General features: G+C 47.1%; 1 protein-coding gene across 2 annotated transcripts in view; it reads left to right on the forward strand.

Moving 5' to 3' along the window:
• SCML4 (Scm polycomb group protein like 4) overlaps positions 1-20,651 on the forward strand; it is a 104,848-nt gene that overhangs the window by 57,376 nt on the left and 26,821 nt on the right. Inside the window, exons 3-5 of one of the 2 annotated variants that reach the window (XM_007190654.2) lie at positions 3,551-3,680; positions 5,876-6,076; positions 10,411-10,605. In XM_007190654.2, the coding sequence (XP_007190716.2) occupies positions 3,551-3,680; positions 5,876-6,076; positions 10,411-10,605 (526 nt within the window). Of the gene's footprint in view, positions 1-3,550; positions 3,681-5,875; positions 6,077-10,410; positions 10,606-19,683; positions 19,958-20,651 lie in introns of those variants that run through there. The other variant, XM_007190655.2, reaches the window with a different exon arrangement.

The raw sequence follows: 20,651 nt of genomic DNA on the forward strand, positions 1-20,651 counted from the left end.
ACTTAGTATGGTATTGCTACATGATGAGCCTTTTAATTTTTTCAAATGCTAAGCTCAAATTAAGATGAACTATCTATTGTTAATTGCTGCTTCTGATTAACACAGGATCTCTAGCAAGAGCCCCAGACTCTGTACACATACAGCCTTGTGTAGCCAACATGCTCACTTTTGGCCTGTCTCCTTTTAAGTTCATTTCAGTTAATTTAAATTCATTTCCGCACATCCCACTGTGCCCTCAATGCTGCTCAGCAGCCACATTCCATTCCCCCCACGGCCTCCCACCCTCCTAGTTCATTAACCCACCCTCCTCCACCCTCACACACAGCTTCCAGCATCACTGAGCAATTAGAAGCCATTGCAGAAGGCCTTCTGTAAGCTCCCACCTCCACATCCACGCAAATCCAGAGCCTCATATTCCTCCTTCCTTCCTACTGCAGTAGATGAAAAGTCCTTGTTTCTTTCTAAGGCCATAGCCCAGTTCATTAAATCTCATCCTCTCTCACCTGTTCAGAGTCTCAATGCCAGCAGTTCTCCACACACTCCCCTGTATCATCAATTTTTCCCTCTCTACTGGGCTATTTCCACCAGCATTAGAACATATTTCCCCCTTCTCAAAAACAACAACAAAAATCTTTTAAAAATTAAAAAAAATAGGGCTTCCCTGGTGTTGCAGTGGTTAAGAATCTGCCTGCCAATGCAGGGGACATGGGTTTGAGCCCTGGTGTGGGAAGATCCCACATGCTGCGGAACAACTGAGCCCGTGCACAACTACTGAGCCTATGCTCTAGAGCCCGCGAGCCACAACTACTGAAGCCTGCGTGCCTAGAGCCCGTGCTCCGCAACAACAGAAGCCACCGCAATGAGAAGCCCACGCACCGCAATGAAGAGTAGCCTCCACTCGCCGTGACTAAAGAAAGCCCGCGTGCAGCAACGAAGACCCAATGCAGCCAAAAATAAAAATAAAATAAATAAATTTTTAAAAAAGTTTTAAAAAAGTAATTGTGATAAAAACCACATGGCATAAAATTTATCATCATAACCATTTCTAAGTGTACAGTACAGTAGTTTAAGTATATTCACGTCACTGTGCATCCAACTTCCAGAACGTCTTCACCTTGCAAAACTGAAACTCTATACTCATTAAGCAACGACTCTCCCTTTCCCCCTCCCCCCATCCCTTAGCAGCCACCATTCTTCTTTCTGTTTAAGTGCATTTGACTACTCTAGGTCCCTCATATAAGTGGACTCATACAGTAGTTGTCTTTTTGTACCTGGCTTATTTCACTTAGCATAATGTCCTCAAGTTTCATCCATGTCATAGCATGTGTCAGAATTTTCTTCCTTTTTAAGGTTGAATAATATTTCCTTGTATGTATATAGCACATTTTGTTTATCCATTCATCTGCTGATGGACATTTGTAGTTGCTTCCACAATGACCATTATGAATAATACTGCTATGAACATGAGTGTACAAATATCTCTTGGAGACACTGCTTTTAATTCTTTTAGAAGTGGAATTTCTGAGTAATTCTATTTTTAATTTTTTGAGGAATGCACCATTTTACATTCCCACCAATAGTGCACAAGGGTTGCAGTTTCTCCACATTCTCATCAACATGTGTTATTTTTAATTTTATTTTTTTTTATAGTAGCCATCCTAATGGGTGTGAGGTGGTATCTCATTATGGAGCAAAAATCTTTCAGTCCTACTTTTCCTGCTGCTATGGCTAATTGGCCACTCCTTTTTAAGACAAGACTCCTTGTAAGAGTTGGCTTTACTTCCTGATCCAGTGCCTCTCTTCCCACTATTTCTTTAGCTTATTCCAATCAGGTTCTCATCCCATCTACTGCACCACAGCCTCTCTTGTCAAAAAGTTGCTACGTGGCCACTTCTGGTCCTCCTTGTCTGACCGAGCATTTGACATGGTTGGTCACTCTCTTCTCCATGAGACACTTTCTCCATCTTTCCCTGCAGTGCCACGCTTTCCTGCTTTTCTTTCTACCCCACTGGATATAGTTCCTGGTTTCTTTTGCTAGTCACCCCTCTCTCTCCGACTTCTTCATGTTGGAGTCTTTCAGCGCTCAATGAATGGATCCTCCTCTTCTCCACCTACCCTCAATTCTCTGGTGATCTCATTCATTATCATGGCCTTAAATATCAACTCACTACTTACGATTCCAAAATTAGATCTCCGTTTAGACTTTCCCCCAGAACTCCATAGTCCAGTATACGTACTTGCCTACTTACCATCTCTTCTTGGATCTAAGCATCTTAAACCTGACATGTCCAAAATCAACCCCTGACCTTCCCTCGTTGTCTCTACTCTCCCCTCCTCCTTCCCCCACCTGAAAACTCCCTGGCCCAAACCCTCAGAGTCATCCTTGACTTCTTTCTTTTTCTCTCACACATTACATCCAGTGTGTCAGAACGTCCTTCTGGTTCCACCTTCAAAATCTGTCCAGAATCTGTCCCCTTCTCTTCACCTCCACTGCTCTCACCCTGATCCAACCTACTATCGTCGCTCATCTACTGTAGATTAGTGGTCCTCTCACTTTTGCTCCTTTCATCTCTTCTCAATACAACAGTCAGAAAGATTGTTAAAAATGTCAGTTTAGATTCGGTAGTTTCTCTGCTCAGAAGAGCTCAGAGCAAAAGTCAAAGAATTTACAGTGTCTTGCAAAGCCCCGTGGTTTTACCACCTCTCCAATCTCACTCTTGCCTCCTTAATGTTGCACAAACACTCCAGGCATGCTCTGCCTCAGGACCTTTGCAGTTGGTATTCTCATTCACTGGAATGTTTTCCCCTTAAACACTGGTATGACTTAAATGAATGAATGTAGAATGGTTGGATAACTAGCAGTAGGAATACTATTCTCCGTGACTACTATTATTACATCCTAAAAATCCAGGAATCAAGTTAGGATATGGATGGGGATTGCATATACATTAACAACAGAATGTCCACCCTTGCTACTCAAAGTGTGGTCCATGGACCACCAACATCAGCATCAGCCTTTGATGGTCTCCACTGCAGGAAATAAACCATGAGAAGCATGTCACCTTTTGGAAGAATGGCTCCTGCTGTCTCTTCTAGCAGGACCCAGTGATCTTTGTGAACAGAAAACTCAGCAGAGTGAGCAAAGCTTCAGGATTGGTCACTGGGTGGCTGTCAGGAAAGACCTGTCCACAGGAACCTCAGGAGCACAGGGGCTCAGGCTGGGAACTGTCTCCCACCCTGCATCCTGCACTCAGGAGGCTTATGGGCTGCAATTCCTCACACCTCTGTGTGTCCCACACCCGCTGCCTGACACAGTCATTTCCTGGGTGGCTCCACTGTAAGGACGGGGTGAAGAGCTGACCTCTGGGTGTGAGCCAAACTCGAATCTTGATCATGAACTTGAATCTGAAGTTCAGCCCCCAAAGCTGCACAATAGAAAGGTGTGGAAGAATGACAGAGTAGCAGTGGTTAACTGAGCCCAGGAAGGATCCTGGGAAAGTGTAGAGAGCATCTCCAGATTTTCATTGACTCTCTGGGTTCTCTCTTGCAGCTCAAGTCTCGGGTTCTCATGACGCCTTTAGCCCTCTCACCCCCACGGAGCACGCCGGAGCCGGACCTCAGCTCCATACCTCAGGATGCAGCCACCATACCCAGCTTGGCAGTGCCACAGGCTCTCACAGGTAGGTGAGGCGAAGGAACTCCAAGGCTGGGATGGCCTGCCCGCCAGCTAAAGTTACTTTGTGAGCTAGAGAGCTGCCACTGAGGTCGCTCAAATGAAGGATTCAGTGTGTCAGTTGGACAGTAGATAGGATGACCAAATTCTCTGAGAACAGGAGTTTAGTGTCTCACAGCGTGGATTATTTAAAATTGATTTTCAATGCATCTTGGGTTCAGCTGGTTGCTGTGGGTGGGTGGAGGCTCGAAAGAGTGGTTGGCGGCCCAGACTTTTATCTTCAGAGCCACGTTTACTTTGCACCAACATGAGCCTGCTCACCTTGAAGAGTTTCTATCCCTGTGTTTGTACTTCCAGATCTCCTAAGGATCCTAGTGCCCCTCAGTCCCACCCAGTGCCTTCCAATCCAGTTCAGGGTGGAGCTCGGCCCAGTCTCTCTCATGGGGCATCCACCAACCAACAGTTCCATCTTAAGAGTAACAGCAGTCGGATGGTGTCTCTCTGTCTCTCTCTCTCTCTCTCTCTCTCAGACACACACACACACACACACACACACAACGCACACACACACACACACACACATACACATACACATCCATAGTTCCCCCTCATCACAAACCATCCCCAGCCCCATCCCCCTTAAATCCCTCAGTGCCCTCCTGATGCTGTTAGGTAAAGACCAAATTTTGTAGTGTGGCCAACAAGGCCCTGCTCTTGGTCTTTAGGGCCCACCATAGGATCGTAGCATATTCTCTTTCCTTCTTCTGGAATGATCTTTCCTCTGGGGTCAACCTATTCCTCCCTTGTACCTCAGCTCAGGTACCTCCCTCCAGAAAGCCTTCACTGACTTTCCTGCCAAGGTTCCCAGGATGGGCTCTGCTAGCACCTCCCTAATGTTTCTCACAGCCAAGGTCCCACATCACTTCCTGTGATTCTCTGAGTAGGTCTGTCTCCCCTCCTGGGCCCTAAGTTCTCTGAAGTCAGGGATTGTGTAGATTTTCTCGGTAGGGCCTAGCACACTGCCTGGCATGAAGGTCCCTTAGCAATTAGATTTTCCTTAATCATGTGGGATTAGTCAAAGAAGGAAGCCTGGTAGAGTGAAAAGAGCACAGGCCATGACATCAGAAAGACGTTAGTTAAAATCCCTATTGCACCATTAATTACACTTTCTGAGCAGCCACTAACCACTTTTAACTTCAGTTTCTTCTTTAGTAGAGGAAGTAATAATATTTAATTCTCAGGCTTATCTTGAGAATCAAACAAGATAAAGGATATACAGTGCCTGGAATATAGTAGGTGCTCAATAAAAACTAATTTTCTTCAACTTTGTTGTTACTGTTTAATCCTTCCAAGGTCATATTGGTCTCCTCTTAAAGTCCCTTTTTAACACTCCTCTGCACTAGTAGCCCCAAGGGTAAGATGCTCATACCTGGGCTGGGGGGAGGGGGAGACATAAGAGGAGTCATTAACATGTGGAAGAAAATATGACACCTACTATTAATATTTCTTTTTATCTCATCCTTTAAAATTTTCTATTTTTTGGTTACATCTTTAAAATGTATGTAATACATTAATACAGTTGAGAATGTATATAATCTATAAATAAATAAACACATGTTGGGGCATGTGCTAAAAATTTTTTTACCAATGGGGTATATTAGTTTAAAAGTGTGGGGACCATTGGTTGGGCTCACCTAAATGGACTGCTGAGTGTTCATTATCCTGAGATTGTAAACAGAATTCCCTTTAGAATTTCATCGAATATATAGTCTTTGGAGTAATTAGCAACATGTTGATTTTTTTAAATTACTGAAGGTTAACAAAAAAAATGGCAAACATTATATACAGCTTGATAGCTTCCTGGGAGGAGAAGGGAAGATTTTGTGTATGTTCCCAGCACATAAATACATTTATATACATGGTCCACAATTGTCTACAATTCAGATTTGAGTACATCGGAGGGGACATGCCTATTTCTTCCCAACCAGGAGGCCTTTCTGAGAGCAAGCCCTGGCAGCTGGAGGTGATTGACTCTATTGCCTCTTTTACTTCTTAAGTGGGGAAGAACTGGTCCCACTTTGGCCTTTGCTTTCCCAAGACCAGGGCCAAGGGGACATGGCTGAGGCATCCCCAGTGTGCACGGGAGCCACCCCTGGCCTGATGTGCTTCGATGCTGAGGGCTTTGTGGGTCTGTTTCCACAGTCTGCCTCTACATCAACAAGCAAGCCAACGCAGGGCCGTACCTGGAGAGGAGGAAGGTACAGCAGCTCCCCGAGCACTTTGGGCCCGAGAGGCCGTCGGCTGTCCTGCAGCAGGCTGTGCAAGCGTGCATCGACTGTGCCCACCAGCAGAAGCTGGTCTTCTCCCTGGTCAAGCAGGGTTACGGTGGTGAGATGGTGTCAGGTAAAGCCCTGGAGCAGGCTGTATGAGGAGGGCCGTGGGTGTGTCTCCAAAGAGGAAAATAGCTAATCAGGCTTAGGGGACTGTGGCCAGGGTCTGTCCCCATCTTCTGGGCTCCAGGGTCCTTAAATGAGCCTGTGTGCCGAAGGTGTCTCTTGGGGCTTGAGGAGAAGATACTTCCAGATCTGGATAAGAAGACTGGACATCTGAATCCTCTCCCTTGACTTGCCTTTTTCACCTCCCACTTCCAACCCATCAATAAATCCTATTGTTCTAACTGCAGAATATATCCAGAATCCTTTTACAATTCTGGTTCTTTCAAAATCTAAGTCGGATCATGCCCCTCCTTTTCTCCAAACCCTCAATGGCTCCCATGTCACTCTGAGAAAAAGCCCACATCCTTACAGGGGCCCCCAGGTCCTATGTGACCTGGTCCTGGGAACTTCCTTGATCTCCTGGGCACTTCTACTGAGTCCCAAACTCTGCTCTGGCCACAGTGGCTTCATTCCTGTGTCCTCCAACCATGCTCCTCCTGCCTCAGGGCCTTTGCACCTGCTGTTCTCTCTTTCTGGAATGCTCTTTCCCCAACTGTCCACATGACTTGCTCCTGGAGTTCCTTCAGATTCCTACTCAAATGCTACCTTATCAAAAAGCCCTTCCCTGACCACATATCTAACACATCAGCCCTTGTCACTATTTATTCTCCCTTCCTCTGCTTTATTCCTTTATTCCTTAACACCATGCAGGGAAGTGGGGAAAGTTCATGGTCTAAACCCCATCTCACAGGACATTTTTTTTTTTTTAAACAAGAGCCTTCAGGGTCAATCCCATCTCCCATTGTCACCACCCTCCTCCAGTTTCCACCCTGACCCAACAGCATCCAGAGGGAGTGGAAACTGTCACCACAAGTCTGAGGCAGAATTGGGAGCTCTGCCCCCTTCATATGTTTCCCCGCAGAGGCTCTGTCTGTCTTACCCGAGGCTCTCCACATGCACAGTGGTTGTCACCACCTGCCCTTAAGCCCTGGAGCTCCAGGCCTTTGCAAGATGCTTTGACTCCAAGGGGACAGCCTGGTGTCTTCTCTGGCCCATCATCATAGACACAGCCTCCGTATCACCAGGGAAAAGGGATACAATACCCCAGCCACAGGGCAGCGCAGGTGACCTTGCTGGCTGGCTAAGAAAGGGTCGGGGAGAGGGGCCTTTAATGTGGCTGCGTCCTGAAAAACCAAAGCATAAGTGTTTTATTTAACTCCAGATTGATCCCGAGGGCTTGCAGATGGGGAGATTTTCCAACACAGCTTCACCAGCTCTGATTGATTCAGCCCTCCTTCTGGAGCTCCCTCTGAGCAGGAAGCTGGGTCTGACTTGCTGGTAATTGATTAAAATAGAACTTGGCAAGGTCTGGGTGCATGTGTCTGACCCAGGGTGACTTTTAAGAGACTTCAGCAGATGTGGGCAGAGACAGGACAAAGAAGTACTGCACCAAGAGAGGCCAAGAGGAGAGTCCTGCTGTCAGGCCTCTGAGAGCTCCTTGGCTGTTCTTCTCCTGGTTTCTGTCTGAGAGCCAGGTTCTTGATCCTGGGCTGCCCTCTGAGGTTGAAGGCCTTGTCCTTTTCCTTGCTAAACAGCAGGGCTCAAGACGCAGACCCAGTGCTAAGAGAAAGCTCCTCCTGTACCGTGTGTCCCCACTCTTGAGCGAATCCCGTCTGAGTTCTTTGTGGCCCCTGCCCCCCAAGCTGGGAGAGCTGACCCCGTTCTCCCTGCTCTCCTGCTCAGCTTTTCTGTGGCCTCAGGGGCCTCGGTGCTGGGGAGGAGGCTCTGCAGTGCCTGGCACCAATGCATGAGCGGGCAGAGCCCTGCCAAGTTTCCCTTGGCTGAGGGATTCCCAGGAAGGCCAGAGCTGAGGACTTGGTCATGGAGAATGCAGTAGCACTGAGGGGCCTCCTCATGCCACCGCCCTGAGGTTGTGAGGTGGCAAGGTGGGCTTTCACGTTTCTGATGGTGATGTGGCAGCCCGGCAAGGTGGCGATAGCCCCAAGGTGGTTTAGGGAGGGACTCAAGGAGGAATAGTCAGACTCTCCCACTCTCCACCTAGAACCTGATCCTCGGGGCACTGCTTTCTAAACATCCCCGTGGCACAACAGGTAGAAAATGGTGACACTGGTGAGGGCACCATGGGCTAAGGGAACTTAACCCACTGTGGCTGGGCCTTGGGCCACCCCCAAGGCTGAGGGGGAATAGTGTCTCAGTACCCATGACCCATTCCTAGCACACCTGTTGGGACGCTCTGCCTTAGTCACACTCTCCCAGAGGGGTAGATTCTGTGATCTCACAAATTCCATGTCTGCTTCCGGGAGGTGGAATTTTCCTCCTATGTGACCATCCAGGCACCTCTGGGGATGTGTCCACACTGATTTATGGCACAGGCCTGATGGCCCAGACCTTCCTGCTGTGGGTTCAGTTTCCAGCACACCTACTCTTTCAAGGTATCGGAGGCAAGCAGCAGTGCCCACCTAAGAGGGAATTTCCAGAGTGTTCGAGTGGCCAGGGTGACCCCCTTACTGAGCGTCTAAGCAGCTCTTCGCTGGCTCTCCTAATCTGAGTCACCTGGAGTATTAAAGTGACAGGCAAGTGCCACTTACAGGCCTCATGAGCTGGAAAAAAACCACTCTAGGCCTTCTCCTCAGTTTCCTCATCCGTATTATGGAGTCATAACTTTTTCTCCACTGTCCTCACAGGACAGTCAGAAGGCCTAAATGAGGTGATAGGTGTGAAAGCTCTTGTCAAACTATAAAAAGCTACACAAAAGAAATAGATTGTTTTGATTTCTAATTTAAATGGGTGTGGAGTTTTTTTGTTGTTTGTGTTTTAGTTCTGAAATCAAAACTAGCTCTGGTCGCCCTGCCGCAGCCCTTACAGTGTGCTAGCCTTTGAGAGATATAGTATAAGGATCCAGGCTGCCCTCTAGGTGCTGGTGCTGAGGGCAGAGCCCGGGTGGGAGCAGAATGTCCTGCTGGGGATCTTCTCACGTGTTCTGCACCCTGGGGCTGCTGTGCGAGCTTCATGCAGCAGCAGAGGGCTGTGAGGAGGGTTACAGAAAGAAACATGCTCTGGGCTGGAAGAACCAGGTGTTTCTTCTAAATTCTGGTCACCCTAGAGAAACTGAGTTTGATCTAGCATCACTGTGGAGACATTATTGTTCTTTTATAAAGACTCCTCCCCAGAAGGCTGAATGCACCCTCAACACTGTGGTGCTGCGTTAGAGTTGGGGACCTCAGTATGAACTCAGGTTTATTTGAATATACCTATATGTCTAGATCGAGATGTATCTATCTAGACCTACCTATTGATCTAGATCTATCTATCTAGAGTTGCTTTAAAAAAATGAGGGTATGTCATAGGGACACAGGGGTCAATCTGAAAGATGCCAAAGACAAAAATTGGAATAATTTAGCAATAAGATACATATTATAGTATTGGACAACCCACAACACAAAATAAATATATATTTTTTTAACTTTTATTTATTTATTTATTTATTTTTGGCCAGACCACGTGGCCTGTGGGATCTTAGTTCCCCAACCAGGGACCGAACCCAGGCCCTCGGCAGTGAGAGCACTGAGTCCCAACCACTGGACTGCCAGGGAATTCCCCCAGAATAAATATATTGAGTGTGCACTGATATTAATGAATAAACAAATAAATAAATGGAGGAAATGGGACAAGTCTTCCTTTATAGAAGAATTCCAAATGATATAGAGACTCTTCCCTCTCCAGGAGGTAAAGCTTAATCCCTCCACTGCCCTTAACTGTGGGTAGGACCTTGTGACTTATTTCCCAGGAACAGAATATGAAGAATACAGGGGAGAAATGTGGCAAACGCTGTCTTGGCCAGGAGATAAAGGTTAACATCCCAGTGATGAACTGTGGCTATCATGTACCACCCCCCACTGCCTCTGTGGTCTTCCTCCTCAAAAACCCATGACCCCAGTAAAATCATAAGAAAAACATCAGACAAACCAGATCGAGGGACGTTTTACAAAATACCTGACCAGTACTCTTCAAGACTGTCAAGATCATGAAAAACAAGAAAAGACTGTGAAACAGTCACAGACCCAAGGAGACCGAGTTCACACAACAGCTACACCCGATGTGGTCTCCTGAATGAGATCCTGGAAATGAAATAGGACATTAGTGGAAGAACAGGTGAAATCCAAATACAGCTTAGTTAAAAACAAAACAAAACTGAACAAACCAAAACCTCTTCCCCAGGGCTGACGGGCTGACGGCTTTCCCAGAGTCCCCCTCTGAGTCGCTGTCTCTGTGCTCTTCCAGTCTCCGCGTCCTTTGATGGGAAGCAGCACCTGCGGAGTCTGCCCGTGGTGAACAGCATCGGGTACGTCCTCCGCTTCCTTGCCAAGCTGTGCCGAAGCCTCCTGTGTGACGACCTCTTCAGCCACCAGCCGTTCCCCAGGGGCACCGGCGCATCCGAGGAAGCCCCTGAGAGCCAGGAAGACAGGATGGAGTCAGGTAGGGTTTGCCCGTCTGTCTTCCTGGGCCTGCAGGTGGTTCCAGGTGTCCCCGCCCTCCCGGGGCAGGTGAGGCTGCCACTGAGGGGGCTCCTGGGAGCTCTGCTGCTGGAAGCTCATGGGCTGCTCCTCTGGGCACCCGGGGAACAGTCAAGGCTGACCAGGACCAAGGACACCCCGACGGTCCCTGCCCAGGCTGCAGTGGGAAGAGATGGCTCCAGCTACTGAGAGCTGACATTATAGCTTCTAGGCCTTTGTTATTAGAATTTAGACAATGAGACCGCATCACATGCAATGAGTGATTTTTTTTCCTCTCTTCTAATTAAGACTCTTGGGCATTTATTCATCATCGTTGAGTAATTGAAGGACTACTAGCCTCAGGAACAAAGAAATCCTGAAGAAACAAGGGCTAAAGAATTGATTACGTTGGTCCTGTCTGGGGGCCTCAGATTCCTATCCAGGTCAATAAAATGTGCGACAGAGTGTCTATCCTGGCAGGAATTTGACCTGCCCATAAATCACATATGTCCTCCAGTGAGAGTGTTTCTCTCTCATCACAGGATAGAAAGTGACCCAGGGGCTGAATGCCTTTTGTATCACCAGCCCCAGAATAGCTCAGCATCGGGAACTGGCCAGTGGGAAGGGCAGCAAGGCCACATGGGCAAACTTGCCACACCGTTGTCTGCCCAATGGGCTGCTCCTTCCTTCCCCACGTAGCGGCCCTGAGTTATGGATTTGCAAGGAGTTGAACATGAGTCCAGGTTCTAGATTCCAGATTCCCAAGGATGAACAGGCATGCTGCCTTTTTTTCTTTCTCTGGAAGCAGTGTTGTTGATACATAAAGAACACATAGACAGTGAAATGGAATCTAGCCATTATGTCATTCTGCAAACACTTGCTGAACCCTTTTCTGTTCCAAGCACCATGTGAGACCCTGTCTTGGAATAAGGCAAATATGTATGTGAGCTTAGGAAAGTTTTTGAGGTATTGAGTGACCAGTATGTGCTCACAGACAGGCTTAGAGCATTCAACAAAAGGATACTTATAATAGGAGTGGCTATGTTTTAAGCCTAGGAGAACATCAGGGAAGGATAAAGTTAGATTCTAAGCATAGATTTTCTCACATCCTGTCAAGAGCCTTGTCTACAATTTTACTTTAAACTCTCAGAGACCTGGGAAACAGGAAGAAATCTGGCCTTTACAAAGAAATGTACCTAATTAAATATAGTCTGTGTGAGCAGATGCTATATACTTCTGTGTTTTTCTTGATGCCTCTATATGTGTGAGCTTGGGGAAGTCTTCTCATGTCTCTGGACCTCAGTTTCCTGTGTGAAATGATGGGCTGAGTTGCTCATGTATAATGTTCTGGTTCTGACAGTCTATGAATCTGGCCTCTCCTGTAAACCTTAGTTGACTCAGAAACATATTGTAAAGCTAACGTATCTTACAATGAAAATAGCAGATGATGATCTGTTTTCACTTCGCACACCCTAAAGTCATTGTTACATTGAACAAGCAATGACCCATGGACATAATCATAAAGCCACATAATGCATGTCTCCCATTCTCCTTTAAATGAAAGTCTCCTGTGAGACCACTTCTTCCCTGTCCATGGATGAAATTCAGGGCAAATCTCGTGACTTTTCTGGCTCCTTTCAGATAACAAAACATTGTCTAGTAAATAATTAATATGTCCAGGTCAGTGTGATCATCAAACTTTAAATTTCACTCAAAGATGGAACTACTCCCCATTCCCAGCTCAGCTCTGCTTCAGGCCAGTTGCCTGCAGCAGTAAAGGAGGGCATGGTTGGCTTCTCTCCACCTCCTGCCCAACCCCATGTTTTTGCCCCTTCCTTATCTAGCTAGTAATGGTTCCCAATCCTTCCTGAACAGAGTGAGGGAAGGAGGGGAGGCAAGAGGTAGGAGAGTTTTTACTTGACTAATCCCACTGTGAGCTGGCATCAGGCTCCCTGGTTCTGGCAGGTGTTTCAAGCTGATTCTGCACCCTGTGGGCTCTTGCATGGGTCCTTTGGTGATCCTACCATCTCTCATCTGCACGTTCCTTGACATGGACAAAGGTAACTCTTCTCTGGCTGGTCACTTACAATTCTTCCCACAGCCTCAAGGCATCCGTGGGTACATCTCTAGCTTCTTTCTGCTGAGGCCCCCTTGTGCCTCCAGACAGTCCTATGGAAAGGATCTAAGATAATCTCACTTCAGATCTCTCTTCTGATGGCCCGCATCTGGTCCCTTAGAAACATCCTTTGCCCAAACAAACTCAGGGCATGCAGGCTGATCTCAGCAGGCACCTCTCCTTTGTCCTGCCATCACAGCAGCCAGACTTTTTGGTTTCTCATGGAAATCAAGCAATAATCCATTGTGTCTCTTGAGCTCCAGGGACAGATATCAAGCTATTCACACGGCCACACTGAAGCCCTTGGAACACATGGGGCAGTTCTCTCCACAGTTCATCTTCTATTCAACCTGCTTTTCAACCTCTACAATTTCTTTTGCAGGCTGCATGTGGGTGGTCATCTACACATGTAAAACTGGCTTCCCACCACCTCTTTTTGCTAGATCTCCACACTTCACTCTGGTATGGGGAGACTGTTGTCTTGCAGCTTCAGCAAAACTGAAACTAAAATAGTTTCATTTTAACTTCCTGTCCCGGGAACCCCCCTTCAGCTTTCCTTAAGTGATCATTGAGGAAACCTTTGCCTTGGTTTCCACCTTATTCTTTCTCCTTCCAAGCTCACCATGCTGAGTGAAGTTCCTGTCTTCTTCCTGGGAAAAGTGTAGTGTAGCCGCCTCACTTCTTCCCTTGGCTGAGGCCGGTATTTCTGCCTGCAAGCTGGTTTCTTTCCTAGTTGGCTTGGCTTTGGAAGTAATGACTCCAGTTGTCTTCATGAGCCCTTCCCTAGCCTGTGGCTGCTCTGAAAAAATGAATTGCTCCAGTTCTTGTGGAAATTGTTCCCAATGCCCTGGGTGCTACAGAACCAAGCGCTGTGTGTTTCTTGTGTCTGGGGCCCCAGGGAGGGTGGAGGAAGCAGCTACGGCACGGTAAGCTTTGAGCAGCCCCCTGGCACACGTCTCTCCTACCCATCTGCCATGGGGCCTAGGATGACAGCACTAAAGAGTTTGCCTTTAGACTAAGACATTGCCTCTTTAGGATTGCCTCGTCAAAGTTCCCTTAAAGGATAACATATCAAGTTATTATTACCTTGGATGAGGAATTAGTTTATTACCCACTTTCCCACAATTGTGGCAAGAAAGGCAGGTGTATTTATAAGCGAAGGGATGGAGGTCTTCACTGATTTTAGGCTTCATATCCATCCTTAGGACCACGTCGTTCCTAAACAAGATCGTACAGTCTTGAACTCATTTGAACCAGATGCTGCTCTGCCCCAAGGTTGTTCAGTCAAAGCTGGAGTGTTCCAGGTTTGGTGCCACACAGTTAGAGGGTTTGTCAACACTCATTAGGACATTTCCAAAAGACAGTTAATCAGACAATAAGAAAATGCAAAGCCATGACACATAAGGAACTATATAAAAAAATGGATGATTTGAGGAAGACACAATTTTGTGTTCCAGGATATGACAGCAGGTCATGTGGATCTGTTCTCTGTGGCCCTGAAGATAGATTTAATTAAACCTCACGTCTTGCCACTCAAACTCTGGTCAGGAGCACTGTCATAACCTGAGAAAGGAAAAGCTCAGTGGCCCTCCCTCACTCCTTCACAACAGTTCCCAGGTGTTTTGAAGACACATTAAAGTTGGAGAAGCCTGGGTTTCAGGAATACTTTCCCACGTAGAGGACTTGGAGCTGACTAACCAGGTGGAACTCTCAGAAGACAGCTCCCTCAGGAGTCAGGTGGGGTTGACATTGTAAAGAACTTTGAAAAGTCAAAGGCATTCAGAAGTAGAAGGAGCTGCTTGGATGGAGAGATCTCCTCATTACTGGTGCCAAGTGCAGATAGCCACGTGTCAGGGCCATTAGGGTGAACTCTGGCAGCCCAGAGGAGCAAGAGCAAGATGTCCTCTCTGGTCCCTTCCAAGCTGAGAGTCACGGCTGGAGGTGGCAGAGGAAGGCCGCGGACAGCAGGAGGTAAGAGGCCCCAGGAGCCCTGGGGAGGGGTCCCCCAAAGGGGGAGATGAGGATACCGAGACAGAAGGGCTCACATTAGAGCAGAGAGAGGGCTTCTTCCAAATCTCTTCCTCAGACCTTTGAAAGATACACTCTGTCACCAAATGATGTTTCTCCTGCATTCAGGGAAAACAGGGCTTCAGACCCACTCAGCTGCCTGAATTCAGTCTGGAAGGTAGAGTTCTTGGCTTGAGACCAAGAATTTTAGTCATTTTCCTCCAAATCTATTAACTGACAGCCAAATGTTCATGTTTTCAGAAGAAGAGCAGTTCCCTGGATGCTTTAGGAGAATGGAAGCAAAAACATGGATTTGATAACATTTGTGGTTCTGTCAGAAGTCCTGAGATGATCATGGGGAAATTTTACCTTATCTTTGAATGTTGAAAAAAAAAAAAGTCTCAATTATAAGTAAGCTTTAGCCAGTGCCTCTCAAACTTTAATAAGCCCTGGTACCACCCGGGCATCTTGATAAAATGTGGATTCTGGCTCAGGAGGGCTGGAGTGGGGCCTGAGAGTCTGGTTTCTAACAGGCTCCCAGGTGATGTCCGTGCTGCTGCTGGTTGGGGACCACACTTTGAACAAGAAAGTGTGTGCTGACGGAGTCCTGCTCCCAGAGGTAAATTTATTTCAGGTTTTCAGTAAAATAAGTCTGTCTGTGGGCTGGAGAAGAAGAGAGGGGCGTGAGGGGGCAGAGTAGTCAGGCAAGGTGGCACATGTGCAAATCCAGGTGAGAAAGAGGAGGTTTGCAGTGCTGGAGAAGAGAGTAAAAGAAAGGAAAGAATGACGACAGGCAAATTTCTCGGTGCGGCCTGACCACCACCGGCAGCAGGGTCTCTGTTGCCCTCTAAGCTTCCCTGAATTCCTAGAAGACCCCAGGGATCTGTTCTCTCAGACCCTTGTTTACATACCCTCCCTGCCTTATACTGCTCGAATCTGGGTCCAGACCTCATCTCCCTGCTAGGTAGACTTGAGGGCAGGGACGTGCAGTCCCCAGCAGAGCCTGAGACGTAACAAGTCCACAGTAAATATTTACTGTTTCGAATTCTATGCAACACAACAGAACAAACTGTCTGCTCACCAAGCGTTGGGGAGATCTTCTCTGGAAACCACAAATGTGATAGCTGAACTCTTTTGCAAGATCTAGTTTAGTGATTGGTTTCCTGCCTTTTGAAGGTTTGACATGATGGGAACAAATTGTTTACTTTTTGTTGAGTAGCTTTTTTTGATACACAGACGGTGGGGGTGGGAGATGAGAAAGGACATTTATTCTTGAGACTTGATGTTTTCTTCCTTGGCTGGTGGTCTTGGAGCCAGGCACCAGAAAACTACTGGAGTAACAGACACGCACGGTACATTCTGCTGTGGTTGAATGGTTGAACCTTCATACCCAGCCATCTAGAAATCAAATCTGCTTCCTTGTTAAACTACAAATTTGTCTAATGTAATAGCTCTACAGAGAATGACTATCCAGAGAATATCTCTCTTTCCAAAAGGTTGTTTATTTCTAAAAGGAAATAGAGCTTATCAAGTGGCATGAGTTCCATCATACAGAACTATCCATATGATCAGTTGGTAAACATTTTCTGAGCTCCCTCTACGTGTGATACCTGCAGAGCTGAGGCCACTGGTTCAGAGCCACACAGAAAGGCAGCAGCAGGGTGGAAGCTGAGCCTAGGTCTTCTTCTCCCTGGCCCTTTGCTTTTGCTCCCAAGCCTATCGGTAGGGCCCCATTACCCAACACTTGCTGGGGTGTGTGTGTGTCCTGTTCCCTGGCTCAGAAGCCTGACCACACAAAATGGATGTTCACAAGTGGCTTGTGGTACCCCTGTGTCACTTCTTCTAGAAAAGATGTAAAAGAACAAAACAAACACAGATGCCCACTTAGCAAAATCTAGGCAGAAACTGCACTCCAGGGACATCAATTATCTTTTCTCCTTCTGGTTAATATCTTGGCCCCAAGGAGTGTCTCATCCTTATCCTTGTGCCCTAGCTACATCGTTGCTAGACGACATCCACAGGACAGGCAGAGCCTATCATCCTAGACACCAGGAGAACTTTCTCATCCCTACAAAACCCACACAAAGTGGCCTACTCCACCGACACTAGGTGTGGTTTGACCTGGTATTTTAAATAATATATGAAATGATGGGGGAAAAAAAGAAATGAAGGAAGGCGTGTGCAGGCCAATGATTAGAATATTGCAGAGCTGTGTTCACCCTGTCATAGCCACGGGCCATGTGAACAAAATGAGCCATCAGGTTCCCAAGCCATGCATTGGAAAGGGGGTCATTTGGAAGGAGAACAAAGTATCAGTGTTAAGCTCAGTTCTTAAGAATCTTTGCAGAAAGTTTTGATGGAAAGGTGAAAAGAAGAATGTCTGCAAGTTCGGCAGCAAATATAAAAGGCCTTCCTATATTTTCGGACAGATGGGTCCAGGAGAAGCCCAGCCAGAGCTCTTACAGCATGGAATAGGGAGTGTTTGCCAGTGTAGAATTCCTGATCTTAGCTCTACCAGTGTGCCAATATGAGTTCATTTAGGAAAAGCTATTTATCATCCTTTCAGTGATATCATTCATTAAAGTATAATATCTGTACCTATTTTAAAACATTGAGCTAAAAGGGAAAAATGTAACCACTAAGGAAAACACTGGGTTTTGTAGAATTTGATATAGATTTTCACAATGCTCAGTAATTTATTGGATCCCTTTGCGCTGTAATGCTTTGGTTCTCTTTTGAATCCTGTAGATATTGAGGAAGCACAAGGAGTCAATAATTATTGGTTAAATGAATGAATGAATGTTCCAATTAAGTTGTTGGAACCTCCCAAGGTACTTGAAATATGGGATAAATAGGCTACTATTGAATCATGGTGACCAGTTTGGTAATATTTTAATAGAAAGTATATACTTTAAAATGGAACAAAAAGAAATGAAGATAACGCTCCTCTTGTCCAAGATCACAAATAAAGTCATTTTGTGGATTAAAGATGCCAACACCGAAGACTTGAGGAGCAGAATGATGATGGTGGTAAATCCCCAGTAGGCTTTCTACTGTTTGGGAGAGCTCCTTCTAGGAGGGAGTGTGGAGGAGAAAAAGAGGCTGCCAAAAAATAGGCGGTATGAGCTCTTTCTTCCTACAAGGCTGGTCTCAGGAATTCTCTGAAAGACACCCCTGCCCCTGCCCCATGCCTCTCTTCAAATAAAGAAATCTACTGGAAATCTTCCCCTTTGTTCCATGAAACTGTCCTTCATGTGACACCCCCACCCATCAATCCCCCATGAGCCACTCTTGGACTGGGGACGATGCTGGGGACAGCTGAGCCAGGTGCGGAAGGCCCTCTGTGTCTCTGGCAGGCCTGTCCAAAGAGGCTCCTGCCTTGATGGAAGAGTAGACGTAGGGAATGGGCAAGGTCTCTAAGGAGATCCAAGGAGATGGTGACCAAGGTCTCTGGTTTATACATCAGAACACAGAAAGCACAAGGACTGATGGAAACAAAGGATCAAGTATATGAGATTTGGCCATCCCAAAATCTCCAGGGCCCAGAGGAGCTGTAATTGGATTCTCTATCCTTTGGGCTGCTCCTCTGGACTAATACCCTGAGCCCCTGTGGTGGGTCCTAAGGAAATATCTGCAGGTTATCCACACCAGTATCTACTGACCGTGCATCAGAACTAGGGTTAAATTGGCAAACCATGCCAAGAGGAATTGAAGCAACTTTGGAAACCAGGAGCCTTCTAAGATAAACTCCATGAGCTTTCTCCTATTAGTTGGTAGTTTCTGGGTCTCAGACATAAGTAGCAAAACCTTTGATTTTGGGGGAAAAAAAAAATCCCATAAACTTCCTGACAGAGAATTAGATATTCTATAGCAGATACATCCTAGCTGCTACCGAATTAATAGTTACAACTTCCAACCTAGATATGCAGAGTCAAGAGGAATGAAACAAATTCCCCTTTCCCACCTGTATTATTTATCTATTGCTGTGTGACAAATTACCCCAAAACTTAGTGGCTTAAAATAACATTTATTATCTCACAGTTTCTGTGACTCAGGAATTCAGGTGAAGCTTAACTTGGTCCCCTGGCTCTGGGTCTTTCACAAGACTGCAAGCATCCCAGAGTTCAACTAGGGCAGGATCTACTTCCTAGCTCATTCATATGGTTGTTGGCAGGATTCCATTTCCCACAAGCCATTGGTGCCTTGCCATATAGGCCTCTCCACAGAGCTTCTCACAACATGGCAGCCTGCTTCACCCACTTGAGAAATACAGGAAAGCCTTCCTAAAAATTAGGATGTCCATTTAGAACCAAAAGTTATATGGTGTTCTCTATTCCAGGGACTCCAACGTTTTCCTGATTAAGGGTCACTTTAAATTTCCCCAGAGTTCTATGAAAGACCGAAAAAAGAGCGGGGGCTATTGAGGAAACAGAGCTTGACCGTGGGAGGTCCCACACTCTCACCCTCCCCCGCCTTCTGGGAATTCATTCCCTTAAGCCTCGGGGTAGAGGCTTGGCAAAGCCGCAAAGAAAAGACCGCAGAGATGGTGGTTAGGGAACCTGCTCCCCTCTGGAGACTGAAAGGGCATTCACTATTCTCAAAGGGCTGACACTGGGCAAAATTGCCTTCGGGCAAAATTTCCACAAGAGGAAATCTTAAATCTTAAAGACAAAGTCTCAGGCAAACCAACAACATTGGAAAGGACTAAAGAAGTTCAGGTGTCAGGGGGAAAATATAAATGTACTTAAATGGACCCAAGGGGAGTTATAAGGTTGATTCTGAGGGCTGAGTGATCTGAACTTAGAGACGAGCTTGAAGAGAAAATCTATACTGGCCAGAGACCAAGTTAATGGAAAATTTAATTGAAGCGAACGAAAGGCTAAGCCTCATAGGTGGTGTGGCCTGGTGTCCTTTGAACCAGGAAGGCTGGGACAAGAGGCCACAGGGGGCCCTAAGGGAGAACGTGATGAGCTTATCTGAGCCAGAACAAGGGGCGGGACCGAGCCGGAGTGAAGGAAACCTGCAGACCTCCACGAGAACCGCAGTGAAAGGCGGCGGGAGGGCAGAGAGGAGATCTGCTGGTTTCGGACACCGAGGAGTCCCGCCGAGGGCCTCCCTGCCGCCCACAGCCGAGCACGCGCTGGGCGCTGGCGGCGGTGCTGGCGAGAAGCGTGCGTGCGGCTGCCTGGTGGCGGAGACCCGGCCACTCCAGGTAGGAAGTGAAGCCCAGGTCCGGCTCTGAGCAGGGGAGGGGCTGCTCTACGGGGACCTGCTAGTGTCTCCTGGCCCGTCTCCCTCCTGCCCCCCTTCCTCTTTCTGCTTCTCTCCTTGCAGGTCTCTTTCCCTGCATTCTAGAACTCACTGGCTGTGCTCCTTAGGTGGTGGCACCTGATTAAGCAGAGGGGAATAGTTATTGCACGGTAATTCACGTGGCGGTGTTATCAGGCCGACTCTGTTACTTCCTTTTCTCATCTGGGGTTCAGGGCTAGGGACCCGTGGTGCCGCTATCTCTTTAAACAGCAGAGCCAAAGCGCTCACACACGGAGCCCTCTGGACACTGGTCCAGTGGTCTGACCTTCTTGTCAGCCTGGGCAGGGTCACGTGGCCTGCTGGGCTGGGCAGACCCGCTGGCAATCAATCCCAGGAGAGGCAATGGCTTTCAGCCTGGGGGGAGGTAGCAGAGCTGATTGTAGAAAGGGTTCACTCTGTGCAGCTGCTCCTTCAGCTGGGAAGTTGTGACTGATGTGAGGAAAGGGGAGTGGAAGGTGAGAGTGTGTGTGTGTGTGTGTGTGTGTGTGTGTGTGTGTGTGTGTATGAGAGAGAGAGAGAGAGAACTGTTTAGTGCTGGGAAGAACAGTGTCTGAGACTCTGGGATGTAGGGTTATTATTGCAGAGAGATTACTTGA

This window comes from Balaenoptera acutorostrata, chromosome 14 (assembly GCF_949987535.1).
Source record: "Balaenoptera acutorostrata chromosome 14, mBalAcu1.1, whole genome shotgun sequence".
NCBI lineage: Eukaryota > Metazoa > Chordata > Mammalia > Artiodactyla > Balaenopteridae > Balaenoptera > Balaenoptera acutorostrata.